At 60.7% G+C, this 27,777-nt stretch overlaps 2 protein-coding genes across 10 annotated transcripts; both read left to right on the plus strand.

Annotated features, from left to right (window-relative positions):
- Nucleotides 1–17,301: 17,301 nt before the first annotated feature.
- On the plus strand, nt 17,302–23,282 carry SYT8 (synaptotagmin 8). 6 transcript variants are annotated; one of them, XM_070564397.1, is made up of 9 exons: nt 17,302–17,435; nt 20,764–20,975; nt 21,078–21,250; nt 21,763–21,849; nt 21,982–22,149; nt 22,247–22,414; nt 22,517–22,622; nt 22,717–22,850; nt 22,951–23,262. In XM_070564397.1, the coding sequence occupies exons 2-9, from the start codon at nt 20,882–20,884 to the stop codon at nt 23,182–23,184; spliced, it is 1,164 nt and encodes a 387-aa protein (XP_070420498.1). In that variant the 5' UTR covers nt 17,302–17,435; nt 20,764–20,881; the 3' UTR covers nt 23,185–23,262. The 6 variants fall into 6 exon arrangements, with proteins under 6 accessions (XP_070420498.1, XP_070420500.1, XP_070420495.1 ...); XM_070564399.1 differs by having other exon boundaries at nt 17,317–17,435; nt 23,212–23,262; XM_070564398.1 differs by lacking the exon at nt 17,302–17,435 and adding an exon at nt 20,232–20,444.
- A 40-nt stretch (nt 23,283–23,322) lies between these two features.
- TNNI2 (troponin I2, fast skeletal type) lies at nt 23,323–27,271 on the plus strand. 4 transcript variants are annotated; one of them, XM_070564403.1, is made up of 7 exons: nt 23,323–23,458; nt 25,381–25,413; nt 26,104–26,145; nt 26,231–26,359; nt 26,505–26,594; nt 26,700–26,876; nt 27,040–27,271. In XM_070564403.1, exons 4-7 carry the CDS (start codon nt 26,237–26,239, stop codon nt 27,133–27,135), a joined length of 486 nt encoding a protein of 161 aa, XP_070420504.1. In that variant the 5' UTR covers nt 23,323–23,458; nt 25,381–25,413; nt 26,104–26,145; nt 26,231–26,236; the 3' UTR covers nt 27,136–27,271. The 4 variants fall into 4 exon arrangements, with proteins under 4 accessions (XP_070420504.1, XP_070420502.1, XP_070420501.1 ...); XM_070564401.1 differs by lacking the exon at nt 23,323–23,458 and adding an exon at nt 23,778–24,774; XM_070564400.1 differs by lacking the exon at nt 23,323–23,458 and adding an exon at nt 24,722–24,774 and having other exon boundaries at nt 25,381–25,409; nt 25,609–26,145.
- The last annotated feature ends 506 nt before the right edge of the window (nt 27,272–27,777 follow it).

A 27,777-nucleotide genomic window follows, 5' to 3' on the forward strand; every position in this document is an offset into this window, starting at 1 on the left:
GCTCTTTCTTCGTCTGACCGCTGCCCCTCCCCCAGGAAACGCCTCCGGCTCGGCTTGGCCAGCGCCGGTTTGTTACTGGGAGAGCCTGACCCGATACCCGGGGTTCTGTGATGATTATGCTGGGATTTCCTGATGGCCACGGGTGAGGGAGGCCCTGGAGACCTGGGAGGCACAGGCAGCAGTGGCCCTGGCTGGACCGAGCCCTGAGGCCTCCAGCACTGTGGGCAGTGCAGCACGGCCTTTCTCCTCATGGGCAGTGCGGTGACGGCTCCCAGGAGAGAGGCCAAAGCCAGGCCCAGACATGCCCCCATTTGTCGCCTCTCCCAGGGATGGGCCCTGCGGGGAGCCCAGCATCTCCGTCCACCAGTGGGGTACTGGTTGTGTTCAAGGTGTGCACCATGCGGGTGGACCAACGACCTCGGGCCTTCCAGAGAATAATCCAGGATGACCTCATCTGAAATGATGGAGCCACCAAACATGTCAGAATGTTGCCTGTTAGTGACATGGTCCGATAATCACGTGGGCTTTGCCCGTGTTGGCGTGGGGCTTAAGAACACGGACCAACCGCGGCTCTCTGGATGAATCCACCAAAGGAGAGCGACCGTGGAGTCACCTGGGCACTCCTGGGACAGAACGCTGCCCAGACGGGACTTTCAGGACAGCTGAGGATGCAGGTGTCGTCCAGGACAGGTCAACAGCAGCTGAGGTCACCCGAAACTGCCTCTAGGCGTACAAGATGGCGCCCGCGTTGGCCCATGCATGGTGGCGCTCTTTGTAAGAGCACGGCATTGGAAGTGACCCACGTGTCCCTAAGTGGGAAGTGGGGCCTGGTTGAATAAACCATAGGGCATCCACTCAATGGAGTGCTGTGCAGCTGTGAAAAGAGTGAGAGACCATCGTGCGCAGCTCGGCTGGTCTCCAGGACCAGGTGTCCTGACCAAGGAGGGGCAGCCAGGGTGAGACTGGGAGTTGTTTGTTTAAGAAAGAGTCTGGGATGTGAAAAGAGACGTTTAAACAGGAGGGGTGTCAGTCACAGGTGACAGAAGCGATTACCCAGGGACAAGAGAGGAAACAAGCTGGAGGAGCCAGGGATGGAGGGCAGCCTCCCTGAGTGTTACAGCTTCAACCTCACAGTCCTGGAAATGAGTGACACGGTGTAAAACACAATGAAACCAAGGCTCCCAATGAGAGGAAATGAAAAAAGTGCCTCAGGTTGGTGGCTTAACCAGTTAGAAAGAGTTTATTTCAAGCCACTGAAACACAGTAATTTGAGGACGTTGTCCAACTTGATGCAGTGTGTGTTTACGTGAATTGTGCGACTGTGTGTGTGAGTGAGTGTGGGTGTGTAATTGTGTTAAATGCCTTTGGAAACAAGATCTTCCACTTAAGAAAAATACAAATATACAATCTAAGAAGTCAAGAAAAATTTTGAAATCTTGCATTCAAATTGGAAATATCAGTAATTTTCCAGGCTATCTTTTCTTTTTAAAAGTAGGTATTTCTTAAGCCGGTTACAAAAAGACACCGCATGAGTCCGCTCACATGAGGTCCCTAGAGGAGTCAAATTCATCGAGACAGAAAGTAGGATGTGGGTGGCAGCAGCTTGGGGAGAGGATGGGGAGTCCGTGTTTTGTGGTGACAGAGTTTCAATCTGGGAGGATGAAGAATTTCTGGAGATGGATGGTGGCAATGGTCGCACAACAATGTGAATGTGCCTAACGCCACAGAACTGTGCACTGAGAAATGGTCAAGATGGTAAATTTTGTTATGTGTATGTTAGCAAAATCAAAAAAATTGGGGAAAAAAAATGAATTTCCCAATTCTTTCCATGGAAAAGGCCTAGAAACAATGACCCAACCAGAAGTGATGAGCAGCCTGGCATCCAAAGTGGGTTCTCTAAGTACCCACTAAAGTCCCTTTAAAAGGAACCCAGGATTTTTGGAGAAACGGCTGGTTCCAGAACTAGGATATGACTCATCAAAGTGAAACTAGGAGCTCTGGTTCTCTCTGAACGCACAGAAACCATCAAGGACCACCAGCATCCTTTCAAGGGGACACAATAGTCAGCTCGAAAGTGTCCCCATTGGTCAAAGATGTGACAACTTGGTCACCAGTCGGGATAATAAATACAGCGAATTGAAACGTATCATGGCAGACACACCCCCACGTGACCTCTGATGAGTCACGCTGTTCCATAGTGGATGCCCTTCCCTGGGGTGTGGGTGGGGCCTGTGACCCGCTTCTAACCAATAGGTTAGGGCAAAGGTGAAGGAATTCTGCTAAGGTGATCAGGGTCACTGATCAGCTGACTGAGTCAATCAAGGCGAGATTTTCCTGCTTGACCTGGACGGGCGAGCCCTTCACAGGAGGACCCAGGCCTTTCCTGAAGTTAGAGGCTCAACGATGCTGAGATCCTCTCTCTCTGTTGGTGTCGAGGACACAGGCCACCGTGAATTCTCCAAGTGCAGGGAAATGAATTCTGCCATCAGCCGAACGGATCCCTCCCCAGATGAGAATGCAGCCCCGCACACCCGCTGTCTCTCCCTTGAGGCCCCAGGCAGAGGCCCCGGTCAGTGCGTCAGGACTTCTGACCGCAGAAAGGCGAGATAACAAATGCACGTGATTTTAAACTGTGAAACTTGTGGTAATGGTTACATAGCGATAGAAAACTACTACACACATGAAATATGTTTAAATGATATGTTCAAGTGCAGTAGTTCATAAGGATATTGATAAAGAGATTTTCACATATTGAGGTACATGGGGTAACTATTCGGGTCCAAAACTGATTTGACTTGAGTTAAAGACACCTGACTTAGGGCCTGTCACACACGCGGTGTACACCCCCTTTAGCCATTAAAGAACGCACTCTCTTAAGATAAGATGCATACTTCCCCTCCCACGCCCTACTGGTAACGCCCCATTGGTAACCCCATATTAGTCCCTTTCTCGACATCAGGGTCATGTTGACCTGCTAGTTTGCAACTGAATACCCCTTTGAAACTTCGATGGATATGTATTTGGGTATGTTTAACGTACGTTCTTTGTTCTAAATAGATATAAGGGGCCAGCGTAGTCGTTAAGTTCACGTGCTCTGCTCCAACAGCCCAGGGTTCGAGGGTTCAGATCCCAGGCACGGACCTAGCACCGCTCAGCTCATCAAGCCATGCTGTGGCTGTGTCCCACATACAAAATACAGGAAGATTGGCACAGATGTCAGCTCAGATACAATCTTCCTCACAAAAAATAAACAGATAGATAGATAAATAAATAAATAAATAAATGAAAAGATAGCAGACTGAAACCAATGCTTCTCTGGAATGCTTTCTTCCTTTCTGGAAAAGGCCTTCCTGGGTTATAATCCTTGGTTTGGCTGAAGTAAAACTCAGCTAATCTCTCTTATCTATAGAATGGTTATTGGTTATTTTGCATCAACGATATATATATTTGAAATAATTAGTATTTTTCCTGCTTTCCCTGCTTCAAATATGTGATGTGGGAAAGTGCATCTTTATAACGGAATTCTTACAAATCAATGCTGCAGAAATGCTAGATTTAGGAAATTGCCATTTTGCAGCCCCTGATGAAATCATGGGTCTAGGGCAGTGGTCCATCAACCTAGGGTGATTTTGTCTCCCAGAGGACAGTTGGCATGGTCTGGGGTGGGGCATCAGAGTCAGCCACCCCAAAATGTGTCTCTTTGGCTTGATTATCTTTCAGGACAAAAGACTCTGAAAGAAACCTTGACCTTCCACCTAATTGCCTAAAAGAATTCAAGATAGAAGACCCGTCCCCAGACAGGCCATCACCATAGATAACCCTGGTTACGAGACTGGGAGGATCCTTGCTAAGCCCACTTTTATCAAAGTTCTCTCTCTCAGGTTACATTGTCTATAGACTGCACAGCAAACATTTGTTTATCAAACATTTGCTTTTCCACCTCTGTGTAAATTGCCTTCCTCCCCTTTGAAGTCCCAAACCACTACCCCCAACATCCTCCTTTGTTTTTAGCTGAAGACTGTATTTAAGGTGGTGGCTTCGTCCATTCTGGCTGAGTTGCCCGGTTTTCCTGGGTTTCCCCCATGTCTACATGTTACTAAACTTTGTTTGATTTTCTCCTGTTATTCTGTCTCATGCCTATTTAATTCCTAGACCAGCTAGAAGGATCTAGAGAGTAGAAGGATTGTCTTCCTCCCCTACACTGGAGACATTTCTGATTATCACAACTGAAGGAGTGCTGCTGGCATCTGGCGGGTAGAGGGCGGGGATGCTGATAAACATCCTACAATGCACAGCACAGCCCCCACAACAAAAAGGATCTGGCTGTGGTGGACTGACCCCCAGGGGACCCCCCAGTGATCTCCACCTCCTGTTGCTCATGCCTTTGTATAATCCTAGCCCCCCAGGCGTGAATGGGACCTGTGCCTTCCTGCTAACCAGTAGAGTGTGGCAAAGGGGGTGGATGTCACTTGTGATTGGGTTACGTCAGTGAAATGCTACAGTCACTCTCTCGCCTGCTGGCCTTGAAGAAGAAGCCACCCTGTGTGAACTGCCACGGAGAGGCCTGTGTGACAGGGAACCACCGGCAGCCTGGAGAAGGCGAGGACCTCAGCTCTATGAACACGAGGAACTGAATTCTGCCCACGACTGAAAGTATACCCTTCTCTAGTCAAATCTTCAGATGAGAACACAGCCGTGATTGCAAGGAACCCAGCGAGGTCGTGCTGGGGCTGCTGAACCACAAAATCTGTGCAATAATATTGCATGTATGCTGTCCTAAGCCGAGAAGTTTGTGGAAATTTGTCACACAGCGGAGAAGATGAATACACGGGTCCCAAATGCCGAGAAGGCCAAAGTGGAGAAACTCTGTTATGGGGCTTTTTTTTTTTTTTTTTCCTGTAAAGAGCCAGGTGGTAATTGGCTTTGCAGCCCATGTGATCTCTGTTGCAACCCCTCAGCTCCATCATTGCACCCATTGTCTATTACTGTGCAACAAATGGGCACCAACTTAGCAGCTGAAACAACACCTGCTTATTGGCTCACAGTCTGAAGGGCAGAAGTCCAATGGGTTCTGCTGGGTTCTCTGCTGGGGGCCACACAGGCTGAAACCAAAGTGGGCTCCTCCCTGCCAGGTTCTGGGGAAGAATCCACCTGTGGGCCCGTTCAGGTGGTTGGCAGAACGCAGTTTCTTTTGGTTGTAGGACCTGGGGTCCCTTTTTCTGCCTGGCTGTCAGCCTCGGCCTCTCTCAGCTCCTCCCACGTGGCCCCCTCCCTCTCGGCCGTGGAGAAACCTCCCTCCTGTCCAATCTCTCTCCCTTTGAATCTCTCTGACTTCCTCTTCTGGCACCAGCTGGGGGAAAAAACTCCCTGCTCTTAAAGGGCTGGTGAGATTAGATTCAGCCCACCCAGATAATCGCTCTATTTTAAAGTCAACTGATTGGCAACCTTAATTACAGTCTCAAAATTCTTTTCGCCAAGTAACATAACAGAAGCACAGGAGTGACATCTCACGGTATCCACAGTTCTGGGAATTAGGGCAGGAAATCTGGTGGTGGGGGAGAATCTGAGAATCCAGCCTACCACTGCCGTCGTCGTAATGGGAAAGAAGCCATAGGTGGTCTGCCAGCAAACGAGCGGGGCCAAGTTCCAATAAAACTTTATTTATGAAAATAGGTGGCGGGCTGGATTCATCCGGTGGTTACTGTCCTTTGCTGACCCCTGGTCTAGGAAATGTCACCAGTGGCTGCTAAAACCATGAGAACGGCTGATGGGGAACTTGATGGCAGAGGGCTCTGGCTGACCCCACCCCACCCACTGATGAATTTCATATGAGGAGACACAGCAGCCGTCATGTGCCCTGCACCCTGGTGCCACAGGAAGCGCCGTTTCTACCTCTGAAGCAGTCTTGCTGAAAGACCTGACCTCAAACCAATCTGGTCTAACAAGAAACACAGAGTGTGGAAAAACACTTTCCAGGGCAATCTGTGAAACCCAGAATGTTGGAAATTCCCTAAGACAAATGACCTTGTTCCTTCAACAGATAAACGGCAAGAATTAAAAGAGATGGGGGTATTTATGGATAAAAAGGGGGCTTCAGAGGCATAACAGCAGGGCCCATGTGAGTTCTCTGTGGATTTTGACTCGAAGAAACCACTATTGATGCATTTTTATGCATTTTTTAGCTGTAATGAAGGTATGGTGTCCTTTTTTTTTTTTTTTTTTTTTTTTAAGAATTCTTATCTTTTAGAAACATGAGAAGAGATAGAGGCCCACAGGTGGTGAAGGATGAAGTATTTGTGGGTGAAATAATATGGTGCCTGAGGCCAGGTTTCCTTAAAAGTAATCTTGGGGCAGGCCTGGTGGCGCAGTGGTTAAGTTCGAACGTTCCTCCTCGGCAGCCCGGGGTTCGCAGGTTCGGATCCTGGCTGTGGACCTGCGCACCGCTTGGCAAGCCATGCTGTGGCAGGCGTCCCACATATAAAGTAGAGGAAGATGGGCACAGATGTTAGCTCAGGGCTAATCTTCCTCAAAAAAAAAAAAGGTAATCTGAACAGTGAGTTGAGGGTGGCGTAGAAAACACTAGACTGGCCATTTGGTCATGACTGTTGAATCTGGGCGAGAATTACAATGTTCTCTGTGTGTTTGTGTGTGTGTGAAATTCTACCAATAAAAGATTAGAAAGTATCTGCTTTCCGCTGCCACGTAAGGTCTCTGATGGCCTGGCTGGGGCTCTCAGAGCGGTGTGTGAGTCAGGCCCCTCTCGTCAAGGGACCCCAGAGGAACAGGAACAAGGACTCGCTGAGGTGTCCAGGGGCTGGGCAGGGCGGCCAGAAGGGGCCAGCCTGTGAAAGGGGGCCAGTGTGTCTCAGGAACCATTGCAATCATGGGACCCCTCCCCTCCATGTGGCCCCAAGAGGCCCTGTTCATGTTCCCAGGGACACCCGACAGATCTCAAAGCTCACCAGAGACTGCCCAGGACACGGGGCCCCAGAGCAAGGGGCGAGAGCAAACCCAGTGCCCACACCGGGGGCAGCTCACAGGAGCAGCGGCAGACCCAGCAAGCGAGGACAGGTCACTGACAGGTGCTCACTGCTGGGCGCCTACGTGGTGGGCATCTTCCTCCCTCGCTGGCCTGGGAGCTCCCTGCAGCAGGAGCTGCCCCTGCCTCCTGTGGTCACTGGAGGACCCACTGGCTATGTCCTGGGTCCTAGGTGGCTCCAGCATCCTCTGCTCTCCCAGGGACTGGCCCAGACACCCACAGGATCTTGTCGCCTCCCACCTGGGTCCCCTTCAGTGCAGAGCCCTGGCTCAGCTCGGGTTTAGAGCCTGCCCTGTGGGCAGAGCGGCCCTGGCCCGAAGATGTCAGGTCCCGTGTCCCCTGTCTCATGCTGTCTCCGCAGGGATGGTGGATTGCTGCTCCCTCTGCCTGCCCTCTTGCTGAGCAGGCTGGAGTCTCAGGCTGGTTAGCGGTGCTCCCAAACCTCCTACCTGGCCCTCAGGCCCCCTGGCCCTACACCCCGCCCCACCCTATTCTGCCTCAGGGTGGAGAGACCTCCAGAGGTCCTGCCTGCTGTGGCCTCAGCACCCTAGAGGTTCTTGGTGAGTCCTTCATCTGGCAGGGCTGACCTGAGCGTGTTCCCCAGTGTTCAGCCACAGGGATGCCCTTGGCCCCTTCAGCTAGTGAGGCCTCAGTGTCTTTACCCAACAAATTTGTCAGGGAACCGAGGCTTCAGGGTCCCCCATTCCGGGGGGCAGAAGGCTCCTGGAAGAACTTCTTGGCAAAGGTCTCTTCCACAGGGAGCCCCAGACCAGCAGAGTCCTTGTGCACAAGTTCTCGTGCTCCACTCCCAAGCTGGCCTCAGGCAAGTCCACTTGGCTCATCTTTGGGGCCTAATGTCTCCAACACCTGCCCTGGCCTAAGGAGGTGAGCTGTCCTGAGCCCCTGACTCAGGGCTACATGGAGTCGGAGACGGGAAGGAGGAAGGAAGAGAGAGAAGGAAGGAGGAAGGCAAGGAGGAAAAGAGGGAAGGATGACAAAATAGATGGATAGATGTACGAATGGATGGAGGGATGGACGATGGATGGATAATGGATGGATGGGTGATAAATGGATGGATAGGCGGAGGGATGGATGGGTGAATGGATGGATGAGTGGATGGATGGAAGAATGGATGGAGGCATGGATGATGGATAGATAATGGATGCATGGGTGATGGAAGGTCAGAGGGATGGATGGGTGGGTAGATGGGTGGATGGTTGGGTGGGTGGATGGATGGATGGATGATGGATGGATGGGTGATGGAAGGCCAGAGGGATGGATGGGTGGGTGGATGGGTGGGTGGGTGGATGGAGGGATGGATACATGCGTGCATACAGCAAGAGAGGATAGATTAATTGGTAGGAGCTCACAAAGGATGAAGGAAATGACAGACATGAATATACAGGCAGACACGTGGCCCCGTGGGCCTGAAGACGAATGTGCACTGATGGGAATGACCACTAAACACTCCTGTCACAGTTCTCAGCACTTTCCATTTAGTTCCCAGCAGCCCTTGCAGGTGGGCGCTGCTGTTAGTCCCAGCGACAGAGGAGGAAAGTGAAGTTCGGAATGGTTTCCCAGCTCACTCAATGTCGCACAACTGTGAGGTGGAAGGACCCACACCAAGAGTCTCCAGTCTCCAAGGCTGAGACCCACAGAAATGCAGAAGTCACACAGGACCCCGGAGGTAGGATGGACCCACAGACAAGGAGATGATATTGGCCTGAGATACACAGTAGGGGACCGTCTAATGACCCACACCCCACACCATCCAGCCCTGCCCACACCTAGGCCGGGGGCGGTGGTGAAAATGACCAGGGCACCCCCGCTTCTGGCCACCAACAGGCAGCCTAACTGACCAGCAGCAGGCGACAGTGTCACTATGGGGGCACTGTAGGGCATGGAGCAGCTTCTGAAGCCAGCAGCAGACAGCTCTCACTCTACCCCCGCAAGCCTGTGAGCCACAGCCCCGGGCACCCTGTATGGAGGGCAGGGGTCCGAGGTTGCCCCCTGACCCAGGGCAAGGCCTGAGCCTTCTGGGGTCCCTATACTTGGAGACACTGCCTCCCAAACCCAGGGCCTCACCAGGAACCATCTCTTCACTCTCCTGCTGTTAGCTCATCCCGTGCCGTCACCCCCTGCACCGTGGCCCATGGGTGGGCAGTGGGATGAACTGAGAGAGTGGCTGGGAGCCTGTCAGGGTCTCCAGTTCAGGAAGGGGCTGTGCTAGGGGAACCCCGGGGGCTCCCTCTTCCCGCACAGCCCCACTGGATTTGCAGTTCCTGCCTCCAGGCTGGGCACACACTGCTCCTTCTGCCTGGATACCCACCCTCTCTCTCCCCATCTCCTTTCCCAAGAGTCCTGTGAGGCCCTGCCTAGCCCTGGACAGGCCTCTCCTGAGAACAGGGACCCCCACTCGTGGGCAGGCTGTGTCCCCACTCTGCTGCAGTGTGGGCCTGGGCCCAGCACCCCTGAGCCCCATCTCTATCTGCACCCCAGGAGGTGATGGGCTGCATTGTGGGGTGGGCCTGCTCGGACTCTGGGAGGCCCTTTCCCCAAGGTCAGGGTCAGCACAGGAGTCTCTTGCTGCTGGCTGGGTCCAGTTCAGGAGAGGGGAACGAGGAGGGAGCAGCCTGAGTGGCTACAGGAGGCTGGGGGCCAAGATGGGAGGCTGATGTGAGGGTGAGCAGCGCACCACAGGGCTGGGGCAAGCTCCAGGCCCTCCCTCAGCCTGTAGATGTGGCTTCCACATGCCGACATGCCGACACACCACGGTGGCTGGGGGAGAGAAAGGCGGAGAGTTGGGGTTGGGCTGGGTGCGTCTGGGCAGAGGGCTGCTGGAGGAGGATCGTGCCAGGCCTCCCCCACATCCTGCTGGACAAGGCCCGTTCTGGACCAGGTGCTGGCCATGTTGGACCCCACACGCCCAGTTTGGGGCCCTGGGCTGTGTCCCAGTGGTTAGCAGCAGGGGTAGAGGTAGCCAGGCCCTGGGCTCCCACCTGACCCCGGCCAGAAAATGAAATGTGGGCAGCCTGGGGAGTGTCCACACACGCTAGCCTGCAAGCTGCCTCCTCACAGGGCCAGGGCGGCACCCACAGGGGTCCATGTGTGACTGTCCAGCTGGACAATGGGCGTGTGCAGGAGCCAGCGGCCACTGTGGCACCAAAATTCCTTCCTCCCACGACGGGTCCGTGTGGCCAAGACACAGAACGAGGACAGGAATACTGCTGCTCCAGGAACGTGGGGTCACCTGGGGGGTTCCCCTCAAGAGAGAACGTGCGTGCACATGTGTGTGCATGCATGTGCACACGTGTGTGTGCACGCATATGTATGTGTGCATGGGCCCATGCGCACATGTGAGGGGAGCCAACTGTACTCCTTGGGAGGAAGCTGCGGGCTCTGAGGCCCCAGCTGGGTGCACGGCAGGTGCCTCATAATTGAGCGGGGGAGGCCGGCTTGGCACCCTCCAGTCCTGGTTTACGGGACCTGAGCTCCTTCCCTGGTCCTTCCGCGGCACCCCAGCCCTGCAGCTGCCCCTCTCAGCCCACCTCTCTGCCATCTCCCCGCCCACCATAGTGTGCCCCCTCCCCACTCCATCACTCCATCACGGGACCCCACCCTGCCTTCCCCCAGTTGCTCTCCATCAGTGGCTATTGATGCTGTGACGCCAAGGACGTGAGGTGAGCCTCTGCGGGGAGAGTGTGGGGGAATCTCTGAGATCAGGAAGCTTGGCTCTTTCAAGCAGGATCCCAGATCTCCCGGGATCCCAGCGAGACCACCTGGAGGGGGTCCCAGGTGGAGGGCCGCGCTCAAAGGGGCCTCAGTTCAGAGGCGTCTGCGCAGCCCAGGCCCCCAGGAGGGGGACTGTCATCCAGGACTGGGGTCCCAGCAAGGTGGTTCTGTGGAGAGTTTTGAGCAGTCAGGGGTCCCCGGACGGGCCTCTGGGAGGAGGAGGTCAGGCGTGGACTGCAGGGAAGGGCCAGGCGAGAGGCCTGCATACGGAAGGGGGCGCCCAGTGCCTGCCAGGCCAGCCGGCGGGCGGGGCAGGCAGAGCCGGTGGGCAGGCCCTCGTGTTGGGGGGGAGCCGGGGTCGGCAGGAGCGGGGGTCAGGCGCCTCCAGGAGCGGCCAGCGGACAGCAGGGGGAGCTTGGAGCCTGGCTGATCTCAGCCCTGCCCTGGCCCTGGCCCTGCCACTCCGGCCTCCTAGGCAAAGGCACGCTGACAGGGCCGTCAGTCCTCTGGGCACTCGCTGCCTGGGACAACCCCCAGGGACAACCCCTGGGAGGCTGGGAGGACCCGGGGTAGGGCACCTGTAGGGTTGGAACCTGGCTGCCCGGTGCTCAGCTCATCAGCTGCGGACCACCAGCAAGACCCCGGGGCCAGTTCGGGCCCAGCAGAGACCAGCATGTGCTAGGAGGGAGCCAGGGAGCCCCAATGAGCCTCACGGACACCCCAAACCTGAGCGAGGGACGGGACAGGAGAGCTGGGGGCTTCAGGGAAGCAGACTCGAGGCCGGGAGGGGGCACCCGTCCGGAGCTGCGGGGAGGTCTCTGTGGCGGGGAGGGGAGTACCTGAGGGTACCCCACTAGTTCCTGAATCTCTGCTGTGTCACCACTGCCCTTGCACAGTGTGGGGTCCTCCCAAACGGCGAAGGGTCCGGTCACTGTGGCTGAGCTCTGCACCGTGTGTCCCCTGCCCACTGTTCCCGCCTGACAGCTGCCTCCTAGCAGCCCAGGAACCTGAGAGGTGACCGAGAAGGGGGACACCAGCTGTGGGGCCAGCCCTGGGAGTGACCTTCCACATACCCTCCCACGGCCCCGAGCCCGGGGAGCCCCAGGCCACACTGCCCTCCAGGCTCGCTTCAACACAGCCCACCTGGCCGGCCAAGGGCCGGGACAGGCTCAGCCGCCCCTGCCAACCCCCGCACCTGCTTCAAGGGGCTCCAATGCATCTTGCCAGGAACTGGGTGGGCCGACCACGAACCTGGGAGCCGGGGAAGGGTGGGGCTGGCAATGGTGGTCACAACAGGGCTGGTGGCCAGGCCCTGAGCCCCTAGTGAGGGAGAAGGACACAGGCGATTTCAGGTCCACAGGGAACCGGCTAGGAGGTGAGGACAGCATTGCTCAAGGGGAGAAGCCAGGGACCCTCCAACCTGGGGGGCACGCCTGGACCTCCAGGGAGCCAACACAGAGACACCATAGAGAATCAAACCCGCCCCCTCAAGAGCCCGGATCAATGCCACACACACTCCCCCCCAGGCCCCAGAGAGCCCGCACCAGGCCCCTCTCATACAGGGGCCCTGGAGGGTGGGCCCGGGTCCTGGCTCACACTGGGGCTTCTGGGAGGCTGGGGCAACTCCCTGACACCCAGGAGCCCCCTGGGCAGGAAGAGGTCACATGCTCACCCCCTTCACACTTCTGACATGAGGTAGGGGGACAATGGACACAGACCTAGGCCAGCCTCAAAGAGAGCTTGATGGGGAAGGGGCCTGGGAGCAAAGGGCCCATCTTCCTGGGGCCTTCACAGCACCAAGATGGGGAGGTGGCCGGCCAGCCCCCGGCCACGGTCACCACAGGGGGCAGGGGTCTGCATTCCCTGGACATGGTATCCCCCACTGTCTACCTCTGCCCCTCAACCCTGGCCGGAGACCCGGGACCCTGCCCGAGCCGGTGTGGGCAAGTCTTACAGCAGGTTGTTGGCCCCTTTCCTGGCCAGGAGGCCAGTGGGTGGGAGGCTGGGGCAGCCTGGGCAGGAAACGGCAGGCGCGGTGGAGGGGTCTGGAATGTGCATGAAGGCTCCGGCTGGCAGCCTGTCCAGGACATGCACTGTGTGTGGAAAGCTTTGATCGGGTGCCCCCAAACCAAGGGTCCCACTCTTCCCTCCACGTCTGCCTCCCCCCCGACACCGGTCATTCCCCACCCCCGCCCCCTTTGCTGCTGGTGCCAGCAATACCGGGGTTTGCCTTGGCTTTCAGCCAAACCCTGGAATGTGCCTGCTGGCTGCACGGCGGCTGTTCCTGGAATAGGGGCGACAAAGCACAGCCTGTCTTTGAGACGTGGGCGGACGGGGTGCAGGCTGCTCTGAGCCTCGCATGAATAGGGCACAGAGATGCTGGGAGAAGGATGAATGGGCTCACACAGGCCCAGACACCCATGAATGGGCACCGGGCGTCCAAAGACGCTGTGGAACTTGGAAGTGGCCCCGGGGTCCCGAGACCTGGGACGTGGGCCTCTGTGTGAGAGGCAGGCAGCGGGGGCTGGGCTGCCTAGGACCCGAATGAATGGGGGATTCAGGCGACCGGAGAGGAGAATGTGGGACTTGAATAAGGGTCTCGCCTAACACCCTTGTGGGTGGGGTGCACCGATGCCCGGATGAGCGGGGGGATGGGCTGCTCAGAGGCCCTGGAAATGGGGGACAGAGCACACGTTAGGTTGATGGTTGAAGTCCTTGTTACTGAGACATTCAGAGAAGCGGGCTACAGGCTGCCCAGATACTCAGAAAACTGTGGGCCAGAGGCTTCACTTGAGGAGGGTGCAGCCTGCAGCTGGACCTGGAGGGCAGGGGAATGGGTGGTCCAGGAGCATATCCAGAGTTAAGCGGTGGAATCCAGACATCCGGGGTGACGGGCACCCGGCCCCATCTGTACAGGTGAACGAGGTTGTTGGATCTGCTGACCTCAGGTTTGCAGGGATAGGCAAGCTTACCTCGATCCTCTGAGGACTCGGGACACATCACACAGAATTAGGGTGGTGGGGTGCCCGGGGCACTGTGCTGCGATGACTGAGACTGGGCAGTCAGACCCTCAGACGGAGGAGCAGGAGCCAGGCTCTCGTGGCAGGACTGTGTTTTCTTAACCCAGAGGCTCCAATGCCTGGGGCTCCCGGCACCGAGACACTCAGTGTGGGGGGCCATGTTGCCCTGATGCCCCCATAAGTGGGTACCAGGTCCCCAGGTTCTCATTCTGATGGGGTATACATCATCTGGGCTACAGAAAGGCTGAGAGGACTAGATGACACTGAAGCCACTCCGATTCTCCAGGGAATGGGGTACAGGCCTCAGAGCCCCAAGAACAGAGTCTGCAAGTACTCGATGGCTGAGGCGCGTCCAGGCTATAGATCCTAAGGCAATTTGGCTCTTCACAGAGTGGGGCACATGAAACCCAGACACTCCGACAAAGGGAGTACAAGACCCAGATGCTCAGTAATGGGGTACAGGACCCAGACACTCAGTAATGAGGGACAGGCCCCAGATGCTCAGACTAATGGGGTACAGGACCTGACACTCCGACTAAGGGGGTCTGGGACCCACAAGACCCAGATGCTCAGACTAAGGGGGCACAGGCCCCAGACACTGAGCAATGGGGCACAGGCCCTAGCCGTGTTGGGGTGGCTCAGCTCTTGGGCAGCACAGGTTGGGTGTGCCAGACACCTGGGCAGTGGGAGGCAGATGGCCCAGCCCACGAGTGAATAGCACATAGAGGGCCTGAGGCAAGGATGAATGGGACACCCACAGGCAGAGAGGGTGGGTGGAGCTCAGAGCCATGCAAACCACAAGAAGGAGGCTGCTGCCCGGCCTGGCACTCAGGCCTCTGTGAGATGCGTCCGTGGGGGATTCAGGCTCCAGGGACCCAGCGAGTGGCTACAGACTGTGCAGGCCTCCTGGTGACCACAGAACAGAGTGTTCCCGTGCCCAGACCTGGGTGTGAGGGGAGAAAGCTGCCCAGGAGTGCAGGTGGTCAGGTGTGACCCCAGGTATTTGCAGGCGAGGGGGAGAGGTGCTCTGATGCCAGGGGTGCCCTGGATGCATAGAGACCCCGAGGGAAAGCGAAGGGGGCCCTCTCAAAGCTCTGGAGGAACCAGGCCCCGTCCACTGGGCCCCAGAGGCCCCTGGGAGATACGGTCAGTCGGGAGGAGTGCAAGAAGCCCCAGGAGGGACCCCAATGCCCGGGTCACAGAGAACCCTAGTCCTCTGAAACACAGGCTGGAGTACCAGCTGTTCGGTGAGCAGCCTGCCACACACACGCAGGCAGACGGTGGGCTGTGGGTCCCCCTGATTTCCAAGCCAATGGGGCATAATGTGCCCAGAGACTCCAAGAAGTGGGGTTCATATCCCCCCAAAACCCAGACTCACGGACACAGCACACAGACTCTCAGAAGAAGGGAAGGAACCCCAAAGAGCCGGCACCACCGTGCTGACATGCAGAAGAGGGGAGGGGCAGGGGGACGGGCCGCCCAGACCTCAGATGATGGGGGGCGAGCTCCCTAGGTGCTCAGATGATGGGGTGCAGGCTCCCCAGATCTCAGATGATGGGGTACAGTCTCCCTGGATCTCAGATGATGGGGTACAGTCTCCCTGGATCTCAGATGATGGGGTACTGACTCCCTAGATCTCGGATGATGGGGTGCTGGTTCCCCAGATCTTAGATGATGGGGTATAGACTCCCCAGATCTCAGATGATGGAGTACAGGCTCCCCAGATCTCAGATGATGGGGTGCAGGCTCCCCAGGTACTCAGATGATTGGTGTAGCCTCCCCAGATGCTTGGATGATGGGGTAGTTTCCCCAGATGTTCAGATGATGAGGTACCGGCTCCCTGGACAAAGAGGGCATAGCCTGAATTGAAGATGACTAGGGCACACACACTGAGACCCAGTGAATGGGCATGGGGTCCCCCAATCTGCAGAGGATTGCGGTGAGCTGAGTGCCCGTGTCCTCAGCCATCCAGGCCCCAACTGAACGGGGTGCCTCAGCCAAACGGGGCGCCGACAGCCAGGGTCAGTGCGGACAGGGCGCACACGTGCCATCCCGGCACGTCTCCTGGCTCCATGCCAGCAGCTCCCGACTCCCCCAAGCCAGCGTTTGCCGTGAGTTCCAACCTCAGACATTCCCCAGGCAGCCTCAAAGGAAGCATCCCCATCCAGGAGGCCCGCCAGGGTCTCCATGCAGCTGTTGGCTGCCAAGCCGCGTCTCGGGGGCCGCAGGGCTGGCCCACGGCTGCCAGCTCTGTTTGGTTTTCCCCTTCCTGCCCTGGAACCTCAGACACCGTCTCGCCATGGAGGCGCCCATATCCTGGGGAAGGCACAAAGGCCCTACACAGTGGGGCTGGGGCGGGCCGCACGCGGGGCACACGCGCGCAGCTGCACTCCAGGGCCCCGCAGCCCGGGCGGCCGGCATCATGCCCCGCCCCACCATGCATTTCCCCCAAAGCACAGGAGCCCGCTCACCCAACAGGCCTCCTTCTGTGGCCCCAGAACTGTGCGGGGCTGTTCCTGGCCCCTCTGGGTCAACTGTTTCTTCCTAACCCCCCTCACTGGGAGAAAGACCCGGGCCTCGCACAGGGGAACACCTGCCTGGAACCGGGTGTGACCAGCACGGGCACACACGTGCACACATCCCACCTGCTATATCCCCAAAGCCACCTCCGATCCTGGGCCGAGACTCCCGGAAGTCCTTTCCGACCAGCCCTGCAGGTGGCCCTGGTAGAACAGACTCCTGTTAAGCATTAACCAGCTCCATGTCCAGCCACCGGCTGATAATGGGTTTGGGGAGACACCCTGGCCTGCAAGGGCCACTCAGAGCTGGACCCAGGGAGGGACCTGACCTGGAGTGACTGGGCCAGTTAAACTGGCCAGAGCTGAGTGTGGAAGCTCAGATAAGAGGCCCTGCCGGGCCCACTGAAGCCAGAGGTGCTGGCGTAGACTGGAGCTGGACAAGGACCGAGAACTCTGGAGACTGGGCTAGCCCAGCCAGAAGCAAAGGCATGAGTGCAATGACCTCCAGAAGGTTCTCTGGGCTCCAGAAGCCCAAACAGCCGCAGAGAGTAGTCTGGGAAGAGCAGCACTCGGCCAGCGCTACCCAGCACACCCAGGGCCACTCACCCCTGGGCACCAGACCCCCTTGTGCTTGGCTCTGTGGCAACAGAAGCCATCCTCCTCCAAAGCCACGTGGCCTCGTGACTCAGGACACCCTCCCTGAGGTGTAGAACCTTCTCAAACCAAGATCAGCCTGACCTCCCCCCATGCTGTCCTGCCCAGAGGTCACTCCTTGCAAGGACGTCACCTCTCTTGCAAGGCCTCTGGGAGGACTGGAGACACCCCAGCCCTGGGGGAACCCCTGGAGTTGGGCCAGAACCCAGCTGGCCTGGCACCTGGGTCTTGGGAGGAACTCACTCCTAAGGGAGTTCCCCAGCTCCTGAGGGCCAGCACTTCCGGCCCTGAGGTGGGGCTCCCCAAGGCCCTGCCTCCCACACCCCCGCCCCCCAACAAGAAGAATTTCCCAATCGCTGGAGGCTGAGCCAACGCCGGGCTCCGGCTGCGAGCTCTGAGCACTATCTTCCGTGCCCTGGTCCGAGAGTGAGGCCTGGAGGCCTGGTGGGCCACAGGAAGTCCCGGCATCAGGTGAGAGCTTGCTGCCTCTGAGGCCTCCCACCCTCGACATCCGGGGACTCCTCTCTTCCCTAGGAGGGCCCACAGAAACCCGCTCCCATGGAAGCACCAAAATTCCCAGTTAGACGTAAGGAGGAAGGGTTAGTTAGCACGGGTTCAACAGGTGCCCAGCCCCAGGCTGACAGGGAAGCTGCTGGGCTCAGGGAAGCCGGGATCCCTGACTAGGGGAGTACACAGGGCAGAATCCAGCACCAACTGCATGACAGGTCTGAGTGGGGGGAGTGACCAGGGAGGGCTTCCTGGAGGAGGTGGGCCTCACACAGACCTTGAAGGGAGAGTGAGATGAGGATAGGAAGGAGGGGCAGTTGAGGCACAGAGCAGTGGGAGGAAAGCTTGGCAGCTGCAGGAATGACCAGCTGTGGCGGGAGATGGGGCGGAAGGAGAGAGCCGAGCTGATCTGCAGAGCGGGGATGGATCCTCTTGGGGGAGTGGCTGGGGTGGGGTCTGGATTTAGGAAGGGCACCACCCGTCTCCCTTTCCCGGGAAAGACGGGCTTAGTACCTAGAGAGGGTTCCCCAGCCAGGCCACGGGACCCAGACACCCAGAGCTAGACGGTAGGAAGGACTTCCTGCCTTCAGAGCTGTGGGCAGGAAGGAGGGCTGCCAGAGGCTCTGTTGCAGAGGGGGAGAAGCAGGTGGCCTCATAGGGCAGGGAGTTGCCCCTGGGTCACCTGCCTGCCTTGGGCACCTGACGCTTTCCCCAGAAGCTGCAGCCTGGAGGCAGGACCGCGGCCGGCTGGCGTGTCAGTGGAGCGCACAGCGCCACCTGGTGGCTGCGAGCCTGTCTGAGCCTTCACCACCACTGGGACCAGCGGTCCTGAGGGACCCCGTGCCTCCACAGGCCTGGGGCCCCTCGGGGGTTGTGAGCGGGATCCCCAGGGTCCTGGATCCTCTCGGGCCAGCCTCCAGGCATTCCCCGTGGTCCTGGGGGGACAACCTTCACCAGGCTGGCCAGGAGCCCTGCTGGGCCAGCAGCACCCAACCCCCCGCGACTCGGTGCCTGCCCCACCCCTGACCTAACCGTGATGAGAACGCCAGCAAAGCAGGGGCATGGGGAGAGCTACACACATACACACACACATGCACACACACGTATGCACACATGAACCTACAAGCACACACAGGTATGTACATACATACAGATGGAGATCCTGTGCTGATGACTTCTCGCAAATTCTCAACCATAAAAATCTCGAAGGAAGCTATTTTCGTTCCAGAACACACATAGGCTCTGAAGTTTCAAAAAGTAAAGGTTGACTTCAGGTTCCACGCGGGGGGCCGGGGCCTCTTTAAATCTGGCTTTGTGCAGCTCCCGCGACCCTGTGGGACCTCAGCCGCTCTGGGGCCAGGCCGGGCATCAGCAGCCCCCGGGGCTGCTCCACCAGCCACGTGGGGGCCACTGAGCAAACCCGAAAAGGCCTTCAGAGGAGGGACGTGGAGGCAGGAGGGCGGGCGGTGGACAGAGGGCGTCAGAGGCCTGCGAGCTCCCTGGAGCAGCGTGAGCTCTACCGTGGGGCCTCACCCCGTGGGCCCTCCAGCCAGGCCGGTTCCATCACTTGGGGGGGCCCGTGCAGAAGGAAAACGTGCAGCCTCTCATTCAAGACTGGTTCGAGGGGCTGGCCCGGTGGTGTAGTGTTTAGGCTCGCACGCTCTGCTTTGGAGGTCCGGGATTTGCAGGTTTGGATCTTGGGCACAGACCTGCACCACTTAGCCACGCTGTGGCAGTGTCCCACATACAAAATAGAGGAAGATGGGTACAGATGTTAGCTCAGGGACAGTCTTCCTCACCGAAAAAAAAAAAAGGCTCAAGATGGTGACGACAGGCACTAAACCAAGCATGGGGTCCTTCTCTCTGAGCGTGGGGCCCGGGGTGCAGGCTGCCCCTGCATCCCTTCTTTGTGCTCCACGTCCCCAGGCCTGGCCCTCTGCTCTGCTCTAAGCTCTGATCTACTTAGCTGTAAAAGACCTCACAGGAACAACGCGTACAAAGTCCCTCCAGGGGATGACAGAGCTGGGCCTGGGAGGCAGGACCCCTGGGGCCTGGTCTGCAGATCTGAGGAGGGGACCTGGGGCCGCCCTCCCCTCTTTGACATGCAGTTCCTTCCTCTGAACCGTGAGGGGTCGGGCTGGTTCACGGTTGGTTCTGGGAGTGGAGCAGCCTCTGCTCAGCCCACTGGGGAGAGGGGCGTTGACGCCTTGTGCATTGGGGGTCATCTCGGGAATCGCAGCGGGGCTCCTTTCTCTCCCTCCCCAAGCTCAGCACCAGGCTGGGCGAGGGGCGCAGAGATGATGGGATCTGGTCTGGATGACTGGTTATTCCTGGCGGAGGTGGCCTGGGTTGGGACCCTAATGCAAGAGAGGTGGTAGGCCCTTGTGGGCAAAGAAGGCAGGCCCCAGGTGGCAGGAACTGTGACTCCTGGCTGCCACTGCTCCCGGAGGAGGGGGAGGTGGGGAGGAGCTGAGCCACAGGGAGGAGCGTGTGCGCCTGGGTTCACAGCGCACCCCACTGTGGCACCCGGCCCCCAGCTGGTCCCTGTTGTGGGTGGGAAGATCCAGCCCCAGCAGGTGTGTGCACTCCCAGCCCTGGGCAGGTAGGCGGTGCCAGCCGCACCCTCTTGGCCACCCACACGCAGGGTGGCAGGGCAGGCGCAGGTCTGGGCAGTCGGGCGGGCTGCTGAGTCAGCTCGTGAGGAATGTTCTGGCCGCTCCCAGCTGCACCCTCCCTTGCTGCCCCCTCACCCTCCTCCCTGGGCGCTGCTGGCCCCACGCCCGTGCCAGGAACACACCTTCAGCCCGGGCTTGCCCCACACAGCCAGCCCCAACTCCTCACCCCACCTGTTCCCCCAATGACCCCAGCAGAGCCCCGACCCCTTAGCGCCCCCATTCCCATGCTCCCAGGTCGCTCCCAGGCTGGGGGCCCACACGTGTGAATATGCTCCATCCGCGTGACTGGCAAACCACGGTGGGCCCGCGGTCAGGGGCAGGGATGAGAAGGGACCTCCAGAATGACCCCCAGGCAGGGCCCAGGGCCCCAGGGGATGGGGGTTTCCTGGAGGAAGAGGCTCTGCAATGAGGAGGGGCAGGGCCCTGCGGCAAGGACCAGGGAGGGCAGCGCCCAGGCTGGCGTGCTGGGCTGGGCTGGGGCTGGGGGCTGGGGGAGGTGGCCAGGAGGCTGGACCTGTGGCAGCTCAGTCAGCACGTTGGCCAAGGCCCAGTCCTCCCTCCCTTGGCTCCACTCAGAGCCCTCACCCCTGGCCACCCCGGGCTGCCTCCTTGCACAGGTGGACCCAGAGCCGGCTGCTGCTGGGCAGTTGGGGCTGAGGGCAGGGGCCCACGGGGCCACCTCCACAGGTGACCCGGCCACTCCAGCCGTCTCCTGCGAGCCAACAGGGCAGAGAGATGGGGCGCCCCCCGGACCCCCACAGCACCCTGGTCCCGGTGAGAACCACGGCTGCACCCGGGCTCACACCAGACCTCATCGCCGGCCTCCCCTGTGAGTCGCCAGACACCCGGGAGGGGCATGGGGCTGGGCCGGTGGGTGGCGGCAGCCGCTGGCCACAGAGACATCTCGGCCTACCTCTGTGCCCCCTCCCAGGGCCCCACTGGGCACCCATTGCTGTGGCTGTTGTTGCTGGCATCCTCGTCGTTTCCTGTCTCCTCTGTGCCATCTGCTGCTGCTGCCGCCACGGCCACCGCCACGGGAAGAAGCCCAGAGACAAGGAGGCTGTGGGCCTGGGCGGTCTCCCCGGCACCACCACCACCCACCTGGTGAGGAGCAGGCACCAGTGCTCCCTGGGGCCCAGCTCCCGGCTGGGTCAGTCCCAGTGGGCAGGCAGCTCAGGGTCCAGGCTCAGGGACTCAGGGCAGCCCAGGGTGGCCAGGGGCAAGCGCAGGCCCTGGGGCTTGTCTGGACTGCCCAGGGCAGAGACAGGGAGGACCTTCCTGCCGGCAGAAGCTGTGAGCAAAGGGGAGGGGGAGGCAGTACAACCGAGGCAGGGGGACCCAAGGCCCAAAGAAACTTGAGTGGCAGCCTCAGGGGTTGGTCCCCAGGCCATGAGGAGCCACAGCAGGTTCTTGAGGAAGGCAGCAGTGCGAGAGAGGGATTTGGGGCAGATGCACCAGTTCTGGCCAGTCCCACAGCTGAGCTGAGGGTGTGAGCCCTTCTGGTGCCTGGACTGGAGATGGACGGTTTGACTCAAGTTGGAGAACTGCTGCCTGGGAGGTCCAGGGCTCTGGCGGGAACACAGTCCCAGCAGCACCCGTCATCCCGACCACCCCAGGTGCAGCCAGATGTGGATAACGAGGGGGACCCCAAGCCATGGGGGCGCCTGCTGCTGTCCCTGCAGTACGACTTCGGAAGCCAAGAGGTGAGGCCCCACTCTGCAGGCCCAGAGGGTCTGCGGGTACATGGAGGGGAGGCCGGCACAGGGCGCGCGGGGGCTGGGGGACGCGAGGCCAACCAGGGAGGGCCCCGTGGCTGAGCCACCCCTGGCTCCCAGATCAGGGTGGGCCTCAAGCAGGCGGCGGACCTGAGACCTGGTGGCCCTGGCGGCACGGCGGACCCCTACGCCCGCGTCAGCCTCTCCACGCAGGCGGGGCGCTGGCACGAGACGCGGGTGCACCGTGGCACACTCTGCCCGGTGTTCGACGAGACCTGCTGCTTCCATGTGAGCTGCGGCGGGTTGGGCCGGGGCTGGGGTCGGGGCCAGGGGCTGGGGCCGGGGGTGGTGGGCCGGGGCGGTGGCCGCTCACACCCACGTGCAGGCGTCACCAGCCGAGCTGCCGCGGAGCAGCCTGCAGGTGCAGGTGCTGGACTTCAGGCGTTTCTCCCGCCACGAGCCGCTGGGCTCACTCAGCCTGCCGCTGGGCGCCGTCGACCTGCAGCACGTCCTGGAGCTCTGGCACCAGCTTGGCCCGCCAGGCACCGCCGAGGTGAGGCCGCTACCACCAGGCCCCAGCCCGGCTCCGCCCAGTGTCCGGCGGGGAAACTGAGGCCCCGGGGGCCCGGCTGAAGCCCACTCTCGCGGCCCGCAGCCTGAGCAGACTGGGGACCTGTGCTTCTCCCTCCGGTACACGCCTGGCTCAGGCCGGCTCACCGTAGTCGTGCTGGAGGCCCGAGGCCTGAGCCCGACGCTGGCAGGTGAGAGCCATGACTGCCCCCTCCGCAGACACAGAGCGGGCCCTGGGCTGGGCCCGCAGACCTGGGACGCCCTTGGCCCCTCTCGCCCACACAGATCCTTACGTGAAGGTCCAGCTCATGCTGAACCAGAGGAAGTGGAAGAAGAGGAAGACGCAGGCCAGGAAGGGCCCGGCTGCCCCCTACTTCAACGAGGCCTTTGCCTTCCTCGTGCCCATCAGCCAGGTCCAGGTGGGTGGCCTGGAGGAAGGGGCGGGCCAGATCTCACCCGGGACCAAACTGACCCCTGTCCTTCTCTCCCTCCACCGCCCCTCTGCCTGTCTCTGCCCAGAGTGTGGATCTGGTGCTCGCCATCTGGGCCCGGGGCTCACAGTTCCGGGCCGAGCCTGTGGGCAAGGTGCTGCTGGGCGCCCGGGCCTCTGGTCAGCCCCTCCAGCACTGGGCGGACATGCTGGCCCATCCCCGGCGGCCCATCACCCAGTGGCATCACCTGCGGCCTGCCAGGGAGGTGGACCGGGCCCTGGCCCTGCAGCCCCGCTTGCGCCTGCCCCTGCCTGGCTCCTGAAACCTCCCCCGGGCCCCCGTCTTCCAGGGATCAGCTGGTCTCCTGGCAGGCCCACTGTAATAAAGCCTTCTCCTGCCATCACTGTGTGTCCTTCCTGAGCCCTGCCTGCACACAACACTGTCAGGGGCTCCACCGTCATCGCCGTGAGCCCCTCTTGAGGGCGGGGAGAAGGCTCCTCTCTGGACCCGGCCAAGCCCAGAGGCCTCTGACCGATGACTGACCCCTGGGTGGCATGAAGAGGCCCCTCCAGGCCCAACAGGGACGATATGGAGAGGTGGGGAGCCCTCCCCATCTATGGGGGCTGGAGGGTCGGGCACAGCGTTGGGGGAGGTGGGCTGTAACTGCCCTGTGGGGACACGGTGGGCAATCAGGAAGCATTTGAGGAGCAGTGACTGTGGAGGGAGGGGACCCCAACACCAGGGGCTGCCCCAGCTCCCTGCAGGGCCCCCAAACCTTCTGGCGGGGGTGGCTGCGGGCCCTCCCCTGAGCGACCAGCAGGGGGCAGCAGATGTCTTCGGAAGCCGCCCTGGGCCTTTGGGGGCTACGGGCCCGGCCGGAAGGCAGCTCTAATCCCGGCACATCTGGACGGCCTCAGCTTTCCTGACCCTCCCCACGGCCCCCAGAGCCGGCGAGCTGGGGCCGCACATCCCCAGCTCCGAAGATGCCAAGTCATGGCCCTCCGGATGCCTGTGCAGGGAGGGACCCGGGCGGGGGGCGCAGGCCCAGGCCGGGCTGGGGTGAGAAGGGCAGTGTTGGGCCTGCCCGGGCAGCCAGGCAGGCCCCAAGGCCCCTGGGGTCAGGGAGAGGTTCCCAGGCGGGTGGCGCCACCAGGCTCAGGTTGAAGGACGAGTTCCGCATTGCGCAGGAAACGGGCCCTTGGGCAGGGGCAGGGCATTCCAGGTGGGGCTGTCTGTCCAGGGCGCCCCTCACCTCCTGTTCTCAGGCAGGAAAGCGGGTCACGTCCAGGGGAAGGCAGCCCCCCACCCCAGAGACCTCTGGCCACTGCCACAGACCCTGAGGCCATGTTTGGGGGTCCAGGCCTTGCCCCGAGCTGGCTTGGAAGAGGGGAGGCACGGGCTAGCTCGTGCCTGAGACGCCAGCCCGGGGCTGTAATGAGCTGCAGGGAGAGGCCCAGGGAGCCGGGGGCCCACAGGGAAGCCCAGTGGGGACTGCAGTGTGAACCCCAACTCAGGGCCCAGTGGGGCCTGGCTCTCGGTGACGCTCAGCTGACCCCTGAGCTGTGCGCCCCACCGTGGCCCAGCGAGGCTGTGCCCGGCTGTCCTTGGGCTCCTTGCAAGAACAACGGAGGCTTCTCAAACTCGTCACTGAGCCCTAAATAGAGCAACCCAACCTCACGCCCCCCCACCAAGACTTCTTGGACTGGATGGCAGCACGCGGCGGGGCCGGGCCAGGCGGCCTGGGCAGGTGGGGAGGTGCCTGTGCCCCCATTGGTCTGAGGAGGGCTCCATGCCCTTTCTGAGATGGGGCCCAGGCTGGGGGAGGCCATTTATACCCCTCCCCCTGGGCCCACCAGCCCAACTCGCTGCTGCCCGCCTGACCTCGCTCCCAGCACTGCTGCCCAGACACTAGGTGAGGCCGGCCCGGCCAGGCCAGCCGAGGCTGGGGAGATGCACTACTCAAGCTAGTCTGCAGGAGGACTTCCCAGGGAGGGGGCCTGGGGGCTGGGGGCCACCGCCAACAGCCCTCTCTGGGGGGACTCCATGGAGCTGAGAGTGACTGGGAGATGCACTGGGACGTGGGCTGGGGAGGCAAGGGTCCAAGACAGACCCCTGATGGCCAGGCTTCACATCTGGGACACTGGAAGGGGATTTTATGGGTCCAGGGACCCCAGTCAAAAGTGGGGAGCAGTTCCTTACATGCACTTGGGCCTGAAGCCGAAGGAGCAGGGCTAAAAATAACTGGGTGTCTCTGGCGGCCACCTGCGCTGGCCCATCCTGCCCCTCCCTTGGGGACAGCTGCAGCAGCTCCAGGCCCTGCCTGGGACATTTTGGGAACACTGTCTCCTCTTACTTCTCACTCCGGGGAATCCCAAGATATCGCCCTCCAAGGAGGTTGGAGCTGGGGGGGCGGCTGGGGAGCCGGGTTAGCGTGAGGTGCTGTCCCCCACCACGGGCAGCCGGTGTCCACGCGGGACGGGGCTGTGGTCCTGACCCTCCTCGACTTTCTCTCCCACAGGCTCTAAGCCCAGGACTCAGGATGGGGGAGTAAGTGTCGCCCCCAAGCCCGGAGCCCCTTCTGCCCCGCCCTCCCCCCCCCTCACCGGGGGCAGGGGTCTCTCTTCTCCCCAGCAGAGGCCCTGCCGCCCTGGTCACCTCCGTCCCCACCTGCCCCATCCTCAGGCCCCAGCACATGGCCCTAACCTCTCTCTTCTCTCTCCCCAATCCCGCCGCCCTCCTGGGACAGTGAGGAGGTGAGTAATTGCCTCGGGTGAAACATGGAGGGGATGGGACCCCCACCCCCAGAGGGGTCAGAGGTCAGAGCTTCAAGACCCTGAGGCCCCAGCCCTCCGCCTCCCCATGAAAGTGCCCCACCCCATCCACCAAGACGCCCATGAAACAGAGGAAGTGGCTGCCGATGCAGGGGCAGGGGAAGTGAGGCTGCGGCCGGACACTGGGGAAGTTGCTTCTTCTTTCTGACTACTGCACCCCCACTCCCTCACCCATCCCCACTGTCTTGGGGTGCAGCCTCTTCTCCCCCCACCTTCAAGGCTGATGTGCCACCTGGGCAAAGGGTCACCATGCAGTACCGTGTCCTGGGCCCGGCTCCCCCCAGGGCCTCAGGAGCCCCCCCAGTCTCAGCTGTCCCCTGGACAGGACCCCCATAGCCCAGCCGGGAGCATGGAAAGGACGTGGGCCCCCAGGCCGACCCTGACTCTGCCTTTCCCCCTCTGCCCTGCAGAAGCGCAACAGGGCCATCACGGCCCGGAGACAGCACCTGAAGGTAGGTGCCGCCTCAGGGAGGGCCACCCGGGGGTCTGCGTGGCCGGGCCCCATGGCCCCTCACCCCTGCTCCCCGCACCCTGCAGAGCGTCATGCTCCAGATCGCGGCCACGGAGCTGGAGAAAGAGGAGAGCCGCCGGGAGACGGAGAAGCAGAACTACCTGTCAGAGCACTGCCCCCCGCTGCACATCCCCGGCCCCATGGCCGAGGTGCAGGTACCCCTGGCCCGCCCCACCCCCAGCAGCCATCCTGCCCGCTGCCTCGGTTTCCCCATTGGTCAAGAGGGCAAGCAGCTGGTAACAGCAGGTGGAAGTCAGGCGTCAGGTTGGCCGCCCACCCACCCGCCGCCCTCACCCCCAGGAGCTCTGCAAACAGCTGCACGCCAAGATCGACGCGGCCGAGGAGGAGAAGTATGACATGGAAATGAAGGTTCAGAAGAGCACCAAGGAGGTGAGGGGTCGAGCGGCAGGGCCAGGGGGCTGGGGGGGGGGGGCGGCCCGACTGGGTGGGGAGCCTGGCCCCCGGTCCCACCCAGCCCTCTCCTCCCTCCCGCAGCTGGAAGACATGAACCAGAAACTGTTCGACCTGAGGGGCAAGTTCAAGAGGCCCCCGCTGAGGAGGGTGCGCATGTCAGCCGACGCCATGCTCAAGGCACTGCTGGGCTCCAAGCACAAGGTGTGCATGGACCTGCGCGCCAACCTGAAGCAGGTCAAGAAGGAGGACACGGAGAAGGTACGCGGCCTCCCCCCACGGGCTGGCTCCAGGCACGCAGGGTGGCTCCCCACCTCCCCCGGCCCTGGGAGCCTATTCACAGAAGGGAAACTGAGGCTGAGGGCTGTCCCTGGCTTCCCAGTGGGGTGGGTGGGCCCGAACCCTCTCCTGGCCCCACCCTCAGGAGCGGGACCTTCGCGACGTGGGTGATTGGAGGAAGAACATAGAGGAGAAGTCCGGCATGGAGGGTCGCAAGAAGATGTTCGAGACCGAGTCCTAGGCCCCCCGCTGCCCACCACGGCCTGGCCCGGTGCTCCCGGCTCCCAGGAGAGCATGCAGGAGGGGAGGCCGATAGAACTCCACCTAGGAGGACCCGGCTCATCTCGGTTGTCAATAAAGGATTCCAAGCCCCGTGACCTGCGTGGTCTGTCCTGCCCCAGCCTCACTACCCACAGGCCGCCTGGCCACCTCGGGACGCCACGCTCTGGGCAGGCGCCATCACGTGGTGGCACGTCAGTGCTGTCAGCATCCGGAAAGCCCGAGGTTGGGGTCTATGGGGCGTCACACACGGGCGTCAGGATTTCAGGCAGGGCTGAGAGGGCCGTATCCAGGGCTGGAACCACTCCCCCACAGCCCGCACCCTGGCCTGCTTGGTGTGGTCAGTGGTCACTGGTCAGTCCCCAGGAACTCCCCAGGGCTTGCCCTGGACATGCCCGACCTTGCAGGGCCTGGAGACAGACGGCCTGGTCATGTCTGAGCAGTTGTTCTCGGAATGAGATCTTTTGTGTGTTGTCACTGTCATCCTCCGGGCCCCGCAGGACCCAGAGACCCTCTCTGCATGACACAAGTCCAGGAGGGGCCTGTCGCAGCATGCCCTGCTGTGCAATGTGGGCAGTCCCCCACTCCTCCCAGCCTGTTCCTC

The sequence above is a fragment of the Equus przewalskii genome, chromosome 11 (genome assembly GCF_037783145.1).
Source record: "Equus przewalskii isolate Varuska chromosome 11, EquPr2, whole genome shotgun sequence".
NCBI classification, from domain to species: domain Eukaryota; kingdom Metazoa; phylum Chordata; class Mammalia; order Perissodactyla; family Equidae; genus Equus; species Equus przewalskii.

Coding starts and splice junctions, on each gene's coding strand:
- TNNI2 (XM_070564403.1), top strand. CDS start 26,237: ATGCTCCAGATCGCGGCCACGGAGCTGGAGAAAGAGGAGAGCCGCCGG. Junction 26,595..26,699: donor TTCAGAAGAGCACCAAGGAG/GTGAGGGGTCGA, acceptor TCCCTCCCGCAG/CTGGAAGACATGAACCAGAA. Junction 26,877..27,039: donor AGAAGGAGGACACGGAGAAG/GTACGCGGCCTC, acceptor CCCCACCCTCAG/GAGCGGGACCTTCGCGACGT.
- SYT8 (XM_070564394.1), top strand. CDS start 20,882: ATGGGGCGCCCCCCGGACCCCCACAGCACCCTGGTCCCGGTGAGAACC. Junction 20,976..21,077: donor CCTCATCGCCGGCCTCCCCT/GTGAGTCGCCAG, acceptor GCCCCCTCCCAG/GGCCCCACTGGGCACCCATT. Junction 22,415..22,516: donor GCCCGCCAGGCACCGCCGAG/GTGAGGCCGCTA, acceptor CGCGGCCCGCAG/CCTGAGCAGACTGGGGACCT.